At 41.1% G+C, this 13,901-nt stretch overlaps 1 protein-coding gene across 2 annotated transcripts in view; it reads right to left on the minus strand.

The window, feature by feature from the left end:
- Positions 1-7,235: 7,235 nt before the first annotated feature.
- Positions 7,236-13,901, minus strand: part of GTF2H1 (general transcription factor IIH subunit 1) — a 29,666-nt gene continuing 23,000 nt past the window's right edge. For both annotated transcript variants that reach the window (XM_004019471.4, XM_042238001.1), the window contains 4 exons: positions 12,187-12,277; positions 11,623-11,738; positions 10,525-10,617; positions 7,236-8,247 (listed from right to left, as the gene is read on the minus strand). In XM_004019471.4, coding sequence (XP_004019520.1) covers positions 8,161-8,247; positions 10,525-10,617; positions 11,623-11,738; positions 12,187-12,277 — 387 coding nt within the window. In that variant the 3' untranslated portion in view covers positions 7,236-8,160. The remainder of the gene's footprint in view (positions 8,248-10,524; positions 10,618-11,622; positions 11,739-12,186; positions 12,278-13,901) is intronic.

Here is a 13,901-nt window from a genome sequence, read left to right on the forward strand (position 1 = left end):
TAGGAAGATGTTGCCTTTTACTGTATGGCTCAGTGAAAACCTGTGTCAGCAGACACTCACCTGACACATATCAAGTGTTGGACTCTGTCCCAAGTGCCCTGTATACTCTGTTATCCTTGCGGTAACCCTACCAGCTAAGTGCTACTATCAGTTTAGATCAGCTGCCCAGTCGTGTCCGACTCCTTGTGATCCCATAAATCGCAGTATGCCAGGCCTCCCTGTCCATCACCAACTCCCAGAGTCCACCCAAACTCATGTGCATCGAGTCGGCGATGCCATCCAGCCATCTTATCCTCTGTCGTCCCCTTCTCCTCCTGCCCTCAATCCCTCCCAGCATCAGGGTCTTTTCCAATGAGTCAACTCTTCACATGACGTGGCCAAAGTATTGGAGTTTCAACCTCAGCATCAGTCCTTCCAACGAACACCCAGGACTGATCTCCTTTAGGATGGACTGGTTGGATCTCCTTACAGTCCAAGGGACTCGCAAGAGTCTTCTCCAATACCACAGTTCAAAAGCATCAATTCTTCAGCGCTCAGCTTTCTTCACAGTCCAACTCTCACATCCATACATGACTACTGGGAAAACCATAGCCTTGATTAGATGGACCTCAGTCGGCAAAGGAATGTCTCTGCTTTTGAATATGCTATCTAGGTTGGTCATAACTTTCCTTCCAAGGAGTAAGCATGTTTTAATTTCAAGGCTGCAATCACCATCTGCAGTGATTTTGGAGCCCCCCAAAATAAAGTCTGACACTGTTTCCACTGTTTCCCCATCTATTTCCCATGAAGTGATGGGACCAGATGCCATGATCTTAGTTTTCTGAATGTTGAGCTTTAAGCCACCTTTTTCACTCTCCTCTTTCACTTTCATCAAGAGGCTTTTTAGTTCTTCTTCACTTTCTGAAGAACTATGATGAAATATGATGAACCTGATGAACTATGGATGGAGGTTCGTGACATTGTACAGGAGACAGGGATCAAGATTATTTCCAAGGAAAAGAAATGCAAAAATGCATTGTACAGGCTTTTTAGTTCCTCTTTACTTTCTGATGAACTATGATGAAATATGATGAACTTGATGAACTATGGAGGGAGGTTCGTGACATTGTGCAGGAGACAGGGATCAAGATCGTTTCCATGGAAAAGAAATGCAAAAAAGCAAAATGGCTGTTTAAGGAGGCCTTACAAATAGCTGTAAAAAGAAGAGAAGCAAAAAGCAAAGGAGAAAAGGAAAGATATTCCCATTTGAATGCAGAGTTCCAAAGAATAGCAAGAAGAGATAAGAAAGCCTTCTTCAGCGATCAGTGCAAAGAAATAGAGGAAAAGAACAGAATGGGAAAGACTAGAGATCTCTGCAAGAAAATTAGAGATACCAAGGAAACATTTCATGCCAAGATGGGCTTGATAAAGGACAGAAATGGTATGGACCTAACAGAAGCAGAAGATATTAAGAAGAGGTGGCAAGAATATACAGAAGAGCTGTACAAAAAAAATCTTCACGACCCAGATAATCACAATGATGTGATCACTCACCTAGAGCCAGATATCCTGGAATGTGAAGTCAAGTGGGCCTTAGAAAGCATCACTATGTGGTACGAGTAGGGAGGAAGGAGGAGGGTTCAGGATGGGGAACACATGTATACCTGTGGCGGATTCATGTTGATGTATGGCAAAACCAATACAATATTGTAAAGTAATTAACCTCCAATTAAAATAAATAAATTTATATTAAAAAAAAGCATCACTATGAACAAAGCTAGTGGAGGTGATGGAATTCCAGTTGAGCTGTTTCAAATCCTGAAAGATGATGCTGTGAAAGTGCTGCACTCAATATGCCAGCAAATTTGGAAAACTCAGCAGGGGCCACAGGACTGGAAAACGTCAGTTTTCATTCCAATTCCAAAGAAAGGCAATGCAAAAGAATGCTCAAACTATTGCACAATTACATTCATCTCACATGCTAGTAAAGTAATGTTCAAAATTCTTCAAACCAGGCTTCAGCAATATGTGAACTGTGAACTTCCAGATGTTCTAGCTGGCTTTAGAAAAGGCAGAGGAACCAGAGATCAAATTGCCAACATCCACTGGATTATCAGAAAAGCAAGAAAGTTCCAGAGAAACATCTATTTCTGCTTTATTGACTATGCCAAAGCCTTTGACTGCGTGGATCACAATAAACTGTGGAAAATTCTGAGAGAGATGGGAATACCAGACCACCTGACATGCCTCTTGAGAAACCTATATGCAGGTCAGGAAGCAACAGTTAGAACTGGACATGGAACAACAGACTGGTTCTAAATAGGAAAAGAGGTACGTCAAGGCTGTATATTGTTACCCTGCTTATTTAACTTCTATGCAGAGTACATCATGAGAAATGCTGGGCTGGAAGAAACACAAGCTGGAATCAAGATTGCTGGGAGAAATATCAATAACCTCAGATATGCAGATGATACCATCCTTATGGCAGAAAGTGCTGCTATAACACTCATTCAACAGATGAAGAAGAAACTGGCGCACAGATCAAGTCACATAGCTAGTGAGCTTCGCAGCTGGGACTTGAGTCCAGCAGCGTAGGTTCAAAGCCTGGGCTGCAACGGCTGCTATGCCATGTGTCTGCCACTGCTGAGGCGGCAGTCCATCCTGGAAGGGCCTGATAGAGCACTCCTTTTTTTTTCTGCTTCTTACATCTGCGGGTCTTGGGTGACAATCTGATTGTACAAGTAAAATTCCAAGGAATTTTGGTATTCAGGCCAGACATAGCCTGTTCTTATGGATAACTGGGTACCAGAAGTAGCACACTAATGAGGAAGACCAAGATTCACAAAATTTTGCTTACATGAAGGGGACCATGAGTGGATTGTCTAAGGAGATAAGCCCCCCGGTCAGGGTTTATCTTAAAGGGTATAAATGTGTTCACAGGTGTTTCTTTGCTAGAAAAATCTCTGTAGGCTAGAAAAATAATTTTAAGTGCATGGAAAAAAATATCTTGGAGAAAATGCACTAAGCACTACCTCAAGAGAATGAGACTTGGGGTAAGGATACAGAAACATTTTCTATTTTATATATATCAGTACTATTCAAACCTTAAACCTTAAAAAAATAATACTTTTGTAATCAAAAAATGGACATTAATGGTCAGTGATCTTGTCATTTCCTTTTCACTATTCAGTTCACCACTCAGATACTTGAACCAGAAAGATATACATTTGCGTAAAGGAGGTCTGTGAATTCTAACACCTAGTGAAACTGAATTTGACATGCTGGTGCTGCTGCTGCTGCTAAGTTGCTTCAGTCGTGTCCAACTCTGTGTGACCCTATAGACAGCAGCCCACCAGGCTCCCCCGTCCCTGGGATTCTCCAGGCAAGCACACTGGAGTGGATTGCCATTTCCTTCTCCAATCCATGAAAGTGAAAAGTGAAAGTGAAGTTGCTCAGTCATGTCTAACTCTTTGTGACCCCATGGACTGCAGCCTAGCAGACTCCTCAGTCTATGGAGATTTTCCAGGCAAGAGTACTGGAGTGGGTTGCCATTGCCTTCTCCAGTATTTGACATGAGGGAAGGGCAAATCCAGTGAGGTATAGACATTTCTGTAATTGCAACTAGTGTATAGTTGAGTCTTGTTTTTCAATCCAATCTGACAGTCTTTATCTTTTAGAGTGTTCAGTCTGTTTTAATTGCTAAGGTGCGTGCTGGGCTTTTCAGGTGGCTCAGATGGTAAAAATCTGCCTGCAATTCAGGAGACCTGGGTTCTATCCCTCGGTAGGGAAGATCCACTGCAGAAGGGAATGGCAACCCACTCCAGTATTCTTGCCTGGAGAATTCCATGGACAGAGGATCCGGGCGGGCTACCATCCATGGGGTCACAGAGTCAGACAACATTAGCGACTGAACAAGAGGGTGGGTTTGAGTCTTGCTAAATACCATCTTGCTATTTATTTCTATGACTACAGATGAGTAAAATTTAAAGATTAAGCCAGTTTTACCTCATGCTTCAGCCTACTTTTAAAGATAATTTTTATTTTTTGGTCACACATAGGGCTTATGGGATCTCAGTTCCCTGACCAGCGATCACAACTGGGCCCACAGCAGTGAGTGCCAAGATTTAACCACTAGGCCGCCAGGGAATTCCCTTCAGCCTACTTCTGTTATCCATCCCAAAAAACACAGCAGGTTACTAGGTGGCCAGAGAGGGTATAGGTTTTTCAAGCTGTATTGTTAGGGGAAATGGGAACACCCGGACCTCTGGCTCCACCTCAAGAGGTATAATTAATTCCATGTTTGTCATATTAGGGGTTCTGGGAAAGACTTATGAAAACCGGACTCTGCGGTTAGTTTCCAAAGTCTTCTCTGTGACTTAAATACATACCCAATCGAGGATATGGCCTACAAACCAAGTCTGATCATCTCTGAACCAAGTTCTAGGAACTGCTCCAGCTCTGGATAATTAAAGAGCTGAAAATAACTAAGACTCCCCTGGCCTCAGGAACTGGGAGAACAGCTGAGTCTTGAAGAAGCTAAACTGGGAAAGGGCAGAGGTAATGCGCTGAGGAATCCCATGCAAGTTCTGACACTAGAAACAGCAAACCTAAGTTTAAAACGGGCAGCTTTCCATCCAAGGGCCACTGTGGCTCCAGATGACATATGCACCAATAGGAAATCACTTTCTGGATTAAACCCTCAGCCTGGATGAGTGGGTTACCTTTCTGTTATGGATGTTTAAGCAATCTTGTTTTTTCAGATTGAAGCAGGCAACACAAGGTATCCTACTCATTTTGTAGCTTAAGTCCAAAGTAAACTAGACTATTGATTTTTATGCTTTTTTCCAGGAGAAACTCATTCTTCTGGGGCACGGCATGCTTTCCCTATGCTATGACATTCTGTAGCCTTCCAGGCTAATGGGCCCTGCTAAGCAGACTAATCCCATAATGTGATTTGCCTTAAAAGTAGCACACAGTGGAAAACTGGAGGCAGGAATGACTTACAGGGTAAAGGAAAAACTGGGCAAGAAAAGCCTGGGCTGGGGAATAAAAGCTTTCAATTTCACCAGTATCCTACCTAAGTGGCTACTGGAGTTTAGCAGTCTAGGGTAAGCCTTGCCACTTACTGGAGTAATTTACTTGACATCAAAGCCTTTTCTAAAGGTGCTTGGCACAGTGCTGGTTTATCACGGCTCTCAATTACGAGTAGCTGCTATCATTTTCCACAATGGGAAGGTGGGGACATGGTAGGCCTGAACAGCTGCCAAAGTTCAATTTGAAAGGACTCCAAGGATCAAGTATATCAGATGTTAGCTGGACTTGAAACTGAGAGCTACCTTTGGTGAAATCTCCTGTTAAGTCCTTCATTCCTTGTAAGACTTCATCTCTTATCTTCCTACTTATCAGAATTCCACTTAATTTGGACCTAGTTTTCCAGTCTGGATTGTTCCAAAGTCTTATGAAGGTTTTGGCATTTCTAATTGGCTGGACTTTTTATCTACAAGCCAACCAACTGTAATTCCCTCACAAAAACAATTTATGCTTAAAATTTTCTCCAAGATTCACCCACACCTAATGGTTAAGGTCTGAATTTTAAACAATAGCTCTTCCCCGTGCACCAGCCCCAAGCATGCTGTATCCTGCATCGGACATAGACTGACCCAGAGAGATGTTATGGGGACGGAGGTGGGAGGGGGGTTCATGTTTGGGAACGCAGGTACACCCGTGGTGGATACATGTCAATGTACGGCAAAACCAATACAGTATTGTAAAGTAAAATAAAGTAAAAATAAAAATTAGAAAAAAAATAGCTCTTACTAAAAAAAATCCTTATTTACTTGACTGCACTCGGTCTTTGTTGAAACATTCGGGACTTTTTGTGTGTGTGGCATGCAGGATCTTTAGGTGTGGCCTGGGAACTCTTAGTTGCAGCATGTGGAATCAAGTTCCCTGATCAAGGATGGAACCAGAGTTCCCTGCACTAGGCTTACAGTTTTAGCCACTGGACCACCAGGGAAGTCCCAAGACCTGAATTCCTTACCTTGGCATACAAAGCCATTTGCAACTTGAATTAAACGGATTTTCTTCAGCCTCTTATCACTTTCAACTCTCCAACACTATTGCCCTCAAAAGCCTTTCCTTTCCTTCACACCTTCCCCACACCCTTCCATCTTCAAGGCTGAGCTAAAATGTCACCTCTTCAGTGAAGCCTACCCAATTCCCCCAATGGTTTCTTCCTTCACGTTCCATTATACTTACCACTTAATCTTTAACAGAGAACTTACCCGAGATATACTTTCTTCTATTTCAAACATTTTTTGATCTGCTCCATTGCTATTGCTTAGAGAGTAGTTGTGACAATAATACATTTGAAATGTGCTTTGTAAAACTGTAAGTTATAACACACCATCACTACACTTGTCTGGAAGAGAAACGGCAGGACTGAAGCCGAAGAGTGATGTTGCTTTCCTTTTACTGGCTCGAAGTCTGAACCGGTTTTTGACCTACTGTAGCCACTTTATACCCACTTGTGTTCTTGCCTGGAGAATCCCAGGGACAGGGGAGCCTGGTGGGTTGCTGTCTATGGGGTCAGAGAGTCAGACACGACTGAAGTGACTTAGTAGTAGCAGTAGCAGCAGCAGCAGCCACTTTCTATCGGAGAAGGCAATGGCACCCCACTCCAGTACTCTTGCCTGGAAAATCCCATGGATGGAGAGGCCTGGAAGGCTGCAGTCCATGGGGTCGCTGAGGGACGGACACGACTGAGTGACTTCACTTTCACTTTCACGCATTGAAGAAGGAAATGGCAACCCACTCCACTGTTCTTGCCTGGAGAATCCCAGGGATGGGGTAGCCTGGTGGGCTGCCATCTATGGGGTTGCACAGAGTCGGACACGACTGAAGCAACTTAGCAGCAGCAGCCACTTTATATGGAAAATAACCACTTGTATAATGGCTTAAAAAAGTAATGAGTAGCTCTCGAGCAACCCAACCAAGTAAGCATCACACATAAGGAGAATCCACAAGATGTGTTGCAGTTGAAAGAGTATCTATATAAAGTTTTACTTTGTCCTGTAATTTTAATACAAGGTATCTAAAGTCTTAGATGAACACTGAGTTGATCCTATTAGGAACAAAATATGGCACGGATTCTAAAAACATGAACATTATCTTTTTTTTTTCTTTCCATTTAGGCTTTGTAGTTACTATGTAATGATTATCACTTTGCCAACAGTCAGATATTAGAGAAAGAGAGATATGAGAAACATCTTTTATTTTTTTTCTAAAGAGGTGAAAATAAGTAAGATTTCTTATATTTCTCACTCATAAGATTTTTAAACTCTTAAAAATGCAATTTCCTCTTTTCAAAGCACATGCCATCTTAAAAAAAATCTTAGCAATGTACATTTGCACTCAAAGAAAAACATGCAGCGCCATTGTCCTCTGACAAAATTCTGCATAAAAACCTCACACGACTTTCTGCAAACATGTCCCCTCTTTATCATTTAGGGACTCCAAACCATAAACATTCAGTGCAATATTTATTGTTTCTTATTTCCGTAGGAAACACAGGACCAATGATGTCTTCTGACTACAACTGTTTCTGGATGGCTGAGCAACAGTCTCCCTCTGCTTTGTTTTAAAGTACTCTCTTTAACTTGCTGATGTAAGGTACAACTAGAATTCAGCAAAACTTGAGGATCCAAGTGGAAGATGGAGGAGAAATACTTAAGGTGTACCCTGTGCCATAAACTTAGGAAAAAAATTTACACAGAAAAACAAAACAAAACAAAAACCTCAGATTTATCAATGCACCCTTTTAAAAAGTGTTTGTTTTTTTTTTTAATTTCTGAAAGCAGCTTAATGTGAATCAAAAGCAGTTCCTGAGTAACTGCAGTAAACAGTGTCTTTTTAAAATATATATATATATATATATATTTGCAACTTAGCTCATTTTGGTTCTGCCTTAATTTACTTCCCCAGCTTTTAGTTTAATCACAGTTCCTTTCCTTTCAGTTCTCAATGTGCAAGTACAACAGCATCAGCTCCAAGAGTCGGCGTGCTGCAGATGTTTCTTGTCACTCCTGTGTGATCACCTGCATGTCGTCAGGCCAGGTTTCCAGAGTGACTGCAGGCCACAGTTCTCTCAGTCTCACAAAACCTGTGAGACCTGCAGACACTTCACGTTTTCTTCATCAGACGCCGTGACTGCCACGTGTGGAGCTTGTTGTAGGCTGTCTGCAGCATCTCCTCTATGTGACTTACCAGCTGAAAAACAAACACCACTCTTAAGCAACAAGGGCTAATGGCTGGTGAGGTTAATGCTTCTGACTCAGATCTGGTCCATATTTCAGAGCACAGTTGCAAAGCTCTTTTTTATTTCCCCAATGAGGCAACATGCAGGCCCTCTGTGAAGGTTCTCAGATACATTTCGCCTAGAAAGGTAAGAGGGATGGGGCGGTGTACAGCAGAGGCTGAAGTTCACCTGCTCTGCCTACACTGTATGTCTGCCCTGTCATTAACCAGCCACAGAACAACAGGAAAATCTGTGTTACAGGCCTCAGTTTCTTCTGTCAAATCAGAGAGGTTTCGAGATTTAAACATTAGACTTCTAAGTAAGATCCAGTGGGCATCAACACTATCTGAGAGAAAATATAAAAAATGCCCTACTCCCCTGAAGATTCTGAGGCAGCAGGTCTGAGATGATATCCAGGCATCTTTTCATTCTTACAAGCTTCTGAGCCTGATTCTGCTGAACAAGCTTGAGAAGCACTTTTCTGTGCTCTCTAGGTCTTTTCCAGCTCTCAACACTTCAGGATTTCCACATAATTCAGTAGATTATAGAAAAATGTAATTGGTCTTAAAGCTCCACACAAGTACTATGAAACCCCTTAGGTCAGGACTATGTACTTTGAGTAGAAAAAATTTTTGCCCTCATCATAGACGTAACTAGAAGTCAACAGGACCACACTGATCTAAGCTGATAAAGACTCCTGAAGTAGAATGTCCTTGGATTATCTGTTTCCTTGGAAGTGGACAGTGTAATTTACATGGTTGGAAGTACAATTTTTGTAAAGTCTCCAAGTCAATTTTGGCAGTATGGAGACAGAGAACAGGAAGGCTTAAATCCTTACAGCATGCCAACAATTTGGATTCAATCTGAGGTAGAGTTAGAAACAAACAAAACAAACCTTTATTACCATATCTGTTATCACTAAGTGTGTTTGTGTAGGGGTGTGTTATTTACTTCTGTCTGTAAACTACATAAAAATCATTTATTCTGCTTGACAGGCCACGTTTCCACAGTACCAGTTAGAAGAGATAAACACCACAGCCTCGGGTAAGGCTGCTCAGGGGCTCAGCATTCTTTTTACCAGAGTCCTTTTTACAGTGCTCCAGGCAGTTACAATCAAATGAGAAGGCACAAGAACTGAAATCTGAGATCCTTGCTCTGCTGTGGGAAGACACTTCAAGCTTCTTTTCTGATTATAAATAATATTATTACGTTTTGAGGGAAAAAACCAATGTTTAGGGAATAAAAACTTACTAAAAATATTACTAATGAAGATTTTTCAGCTTTCAACTGTGAAATTTCCTGTTTTGCTTATCCTACTTACACACTGAACATAAATAGTTTTATATGTTATTTTTTTCCTAGTCATCTCTGAGAAGACTTGCATTACCCACAGAGAAACAATCTTGTGTGGCTGCTCTGCGTGTGTGTGGTTTTGTGTGGGGCTGCTCTGCGTGTGTGTGGTTTTGTGTGTGGCTGCTCTGCGTGTGTGTGGTTTTGTGTGGGGCTGCTCTGCGTGTGTGTGGTTTTGTGTGGGGCTGCTCTGCGTGTGTGTGGTTTTGTGTGGGGCTGCTCTGCGTGTGTGTGGTTTTGTGTGGGGCTGCTCTGTGTGTGTGGTTTTGTGTGGGGCTGCTCTGCGTTGTGTGTGGTTTTGTGTGGGGCTGCTCTGTGTGTGTGGTTTTGTGTGCGGCTGCTCTAGCCCTGCATTAAAAACATTAGAAATCCTGGGTGCAGGCGACACTTCTCATGCATCGCCTCACTGCTGCCCTGCTGTCAACAGGGGAGCTGAGGCCATCGCCCAGGAACTTTCCAGCTCACTCTACAGAATGGCAACTCTGCCTTTCTTTGCACTGCTAGAATGTAACTTGTTACTCAGGTTTTCAAAATAAACATTTTTAGGAACATATACATAGGTTGTAAATCTATAAAGAAAATCATGAAGATGATTATTACAGATGCTGGGTTAGTCGTGGCCTTGAGAGAGTGTGAAGGAGGTGTGGGCAACTGGCCAGGGGCACTCAGGCGCTGGTTCTATTTCTTACCACGCGTGGTGAGCACACACTGGCTTTACTGCTTAAAAAAGCAACTGTGTTTTATACACTTATGAATGTATGATACATTTTACAATTAAAAAACAGGATTCCCAGGGACATAAAAACCAACATATATACTCAACTACAGGAAAACGAAGTTAATTTCATCATTTTACTACAGAGAAAAAAAATCAGGCCAAAATTAGACTTTTGCCTTACATTTGTGCTTAAATACTGTCTCCGAATTTTTTCTTGGAATGGGCAGAGCTTTGTAACTTGGAATCGTTCCAAATTACTTTTCATTTTCACTACCTAAAAAAGATGAGAGAAATAATGAATTAGACTCTCAAGAACCTACAGAGATCAAGGGAAAAATACACATAAGGTTACTTTCTTTCTTTAAGATTTACTGGCTCCACCAGGCAGAGAAGCAGTTATCTAATATATTTAGATTTTTTTGGTTCATAATTCCTATCCTTCCAGATATTTTTTTTGTGCATGTGTATAAATGTGTATGTGGAAAACATACGGTATATACTGTTACAAAATTCCACTTGGTTATTGTGAACATCTTTAAGTCATTAAATATTAGGTCATCATTTAAAATGGATATATCTTTAACCAATCCTCTTCTGATAGGTATCAGACCATTTCTAACACAGACAGTGGTAGAGAAACATCTCTATGGCTCAATATTTGCACATACTCATTCTTAATTATTATTTTCTTATATTTCTAAATGTTGAATTTCTGGGTCAAAGCATTTTTTAAAAAGGTAGTACTGGCAGCAGCAGAAAGGACTCTTATCAAACTGGCCAATACCGATTATTTCAAATTTTTTATTCTTTTGCAAATTATACATAAAAAATGCACCTTTTCTGTAGCTTTAAAGATAATCCAGGAAATGAACCCACACTCCCTGCACTGGAAATGTGAACTCTTAACCTCTGGACCACTAGGGAAGACCCTAAAAATTGTCTGTAAGATAGTTTATATAGTAAGACTATTACTATTTTTTTAAAATTGAAGTATAGTTGACTTAACAATGTGGTGTTCGTTTCTGGTGTACAGCAAAATGATAGTTAAGTTTTAAGATGTACAATTAATAGTTATGGAACTGATCTGGATCTCAAGTTTCTTTACAAAATGGGTATCAATACCTACTCCATGAGGATGCTGTGAGGCTTAAATGAAACAATATAGACAAAGTAGTGTTTGGCACATGGTAAATATTCAATACAGTTTTCCAACGTCAGGATAACACCTCACTAATTCACATTATCAACACAGCTGGCTGTGTTTGGGATCAGTTCTAACCTTTTCTTCTAGGAATGGTGTATTAACAGGAAAACAGGACCAGAAGTGCCGTAGAAGTTCCCCAACAGCCACATACAGGTGTTTCAATTCAGACTGAATATCATTTGGCACCATCTCTGCAAAAGAAAAAGAGGTTCACAGAATAAAAGCTATTTTCCCATGTGTGTGCAGTCTCTGAGAGAATGAGAATTTATGCTCACAGTATAAATGTGAATGTGCACTCTGCCAATGTTAAACCTGGATGTGCTATTCTAAGTTAGTGATTTTGTGGCTGACACTGAATTCCCTTGCGGTTTCAGAGGACTTTTCAGGTTTTGCTTTAAGAGGCAGGAGAGGGAAAAAAACTTTTAGTGACATAGCAATGTGCCACTGTTTGTAATATAAAAACAGTACTGAAACATTAAGCTCTTTTCTAGGTATGCTTCAGGATCTAGATGCATAAAAACAAAACACAGATCCTGGAAATGTTCCAAAGGAAAACCAATACAACTTTAGCACTCTTCTCAAATTGCTCTTTAGAGCTGATTTAGGTAAAGGGGTAGCAACAGGAGGCCCAGAGCGTACGGTTTATGGCTTGCTGTGTCCCTCCCTGCATCAGCGCTCCTCCAGGCGACAGGGCTGTGATGGTGCTACTGGCAGCACTACTTGAGAGAACCTGAAAGGAATGAAGGGAACATTTCAGTTTAACAGCGAGTGTCCAGGAACACTCAGTCTATGGCAGCCAGAGTGAGCTACTTCCCATAAGGCTACTAGAATACCTACGGATCTTCCAGAACACCAGGCAAATTCATAGGCACCTCAAAATACACACCCTTTTGTCTAGTCAAGCTTCCCCACCTTCAAGAGTATAGCTGATGGGTAATGCTGTGCTAGTTCCAGGTATACAGCAAACTGATTCAGTTAAACATATATACGTATATAACCATATTCTTTTTTTATTCTTTTATAATTTATCACAAAGTACTGAATACAGTTCTTTGTGCAGTAAATTCTTATTGTTTATTTTCTATGCGGTAGTGTGCATCTGTTGGTCCCATACTCCCAATTTATTCCTGCCTCCCCCACTCCTGCCCCCACTTTCCCCTTTGGTAACCAGAAGTTTGTTTTCTATGTCTGAGTCTGTTTCTGTTTTGTAAATAAGTTCATTTGTACTGTTTTTTAGAGTCCACATATAAGTGATACAGCCAAGCTCTTTCTTAGGTACCAACTTCTTAGCATTGAAGGTAAAACTGAGTTTAAGGAAAGAAAAAATGTCAAAAAAAAAAAAAAAAAAAAGATAAACCCTGGCTGGCAGTTGACAGAAGAAAATCCAGCAAAATAGAAACGTATCACTTGGCATTTTTCAAGGAAGTGGATACACACTGCCAAAAGGGGGAAAAAACCTACATTCCCCACTCTATCCACATGAACATTCAGGGACATAACTGATGTATCTCTTCAATGCGTGCCTAATAAGTGCTAAGGACCAGCCATAGCAAGGAACAAATCATTTGCTGAACAGCTCAAGCACAGGGTTAGTGTGTTTCACAAGTAGAAATCCAGGTATGTACGGGTGGGATGAAAAACAGAACACTTAACTTGGTGTGAAGAGCACATTACAGGTCAACTAAGAGTCAAGGAGACATGAAGGTTCACTTGATTCCTATTTCCCTCTGTGTGTACATACAGAAAGTGTTATAATGCACTGTAAGCAGAAGTTTCACTGATTGCTACACCTGCTGACTAGTCACTGGCTACACTCACGGATACACACCCGATGGCAGATCATCTCTTCACGTGTCTCAGATAATCAAATCACTTTTTGGAGGGAAAAATCTAAACTAACCACAGCTTAAAAAGCTTAGTGTTGACCTATATACAATAAAAAGAACTTGCAAAAAATAAGTGCTCTTTCAACCTTGAACTAACTAACTGAATACATGTACACAAGAAAGTCAGGTGGGACTACTCTGGCCCAAGGGCCAGATCTAGAAGGGAAGATGTATGTAGTCAGACAATCCCATATTTGCTATGTGAGCATAAGTATGTACACACATATTTCTTTGCTTTGTCCACTAACAGGACAAAGAGACCAGTAGCAAATGACATCCCACCTAGTCTTCAGATCTTGGTTTCTAAACCTACTCAACACTTGCCAAGCAGGGAAAGAGTTAGATGAATTTGGAGTATCTATCTCATTGTGCCATAAACTAAAGAGCTGCTCAAAACTGATGAAGATACTGTCAGAAAGATACAGGCGCCAATATAAAGGGCGTGGAAAGGGTATAACTACAAAGGTG

The sequence above is a fragment of the Ovis aries genome, chromosome 21 (assembly GCF_016772045.2).
Source record: "Ovis aries strain OAR_USU_Benz2616 breed Rambouillet chromosome 21, ARS-UI_Ramb_v3.0, whole genome shotgun sequence".
NCBI lineage: Eukaryota > Metazoa > Chordata > Mammalia > Artiodactyla > Bovidae > Ovis > Ovis aries.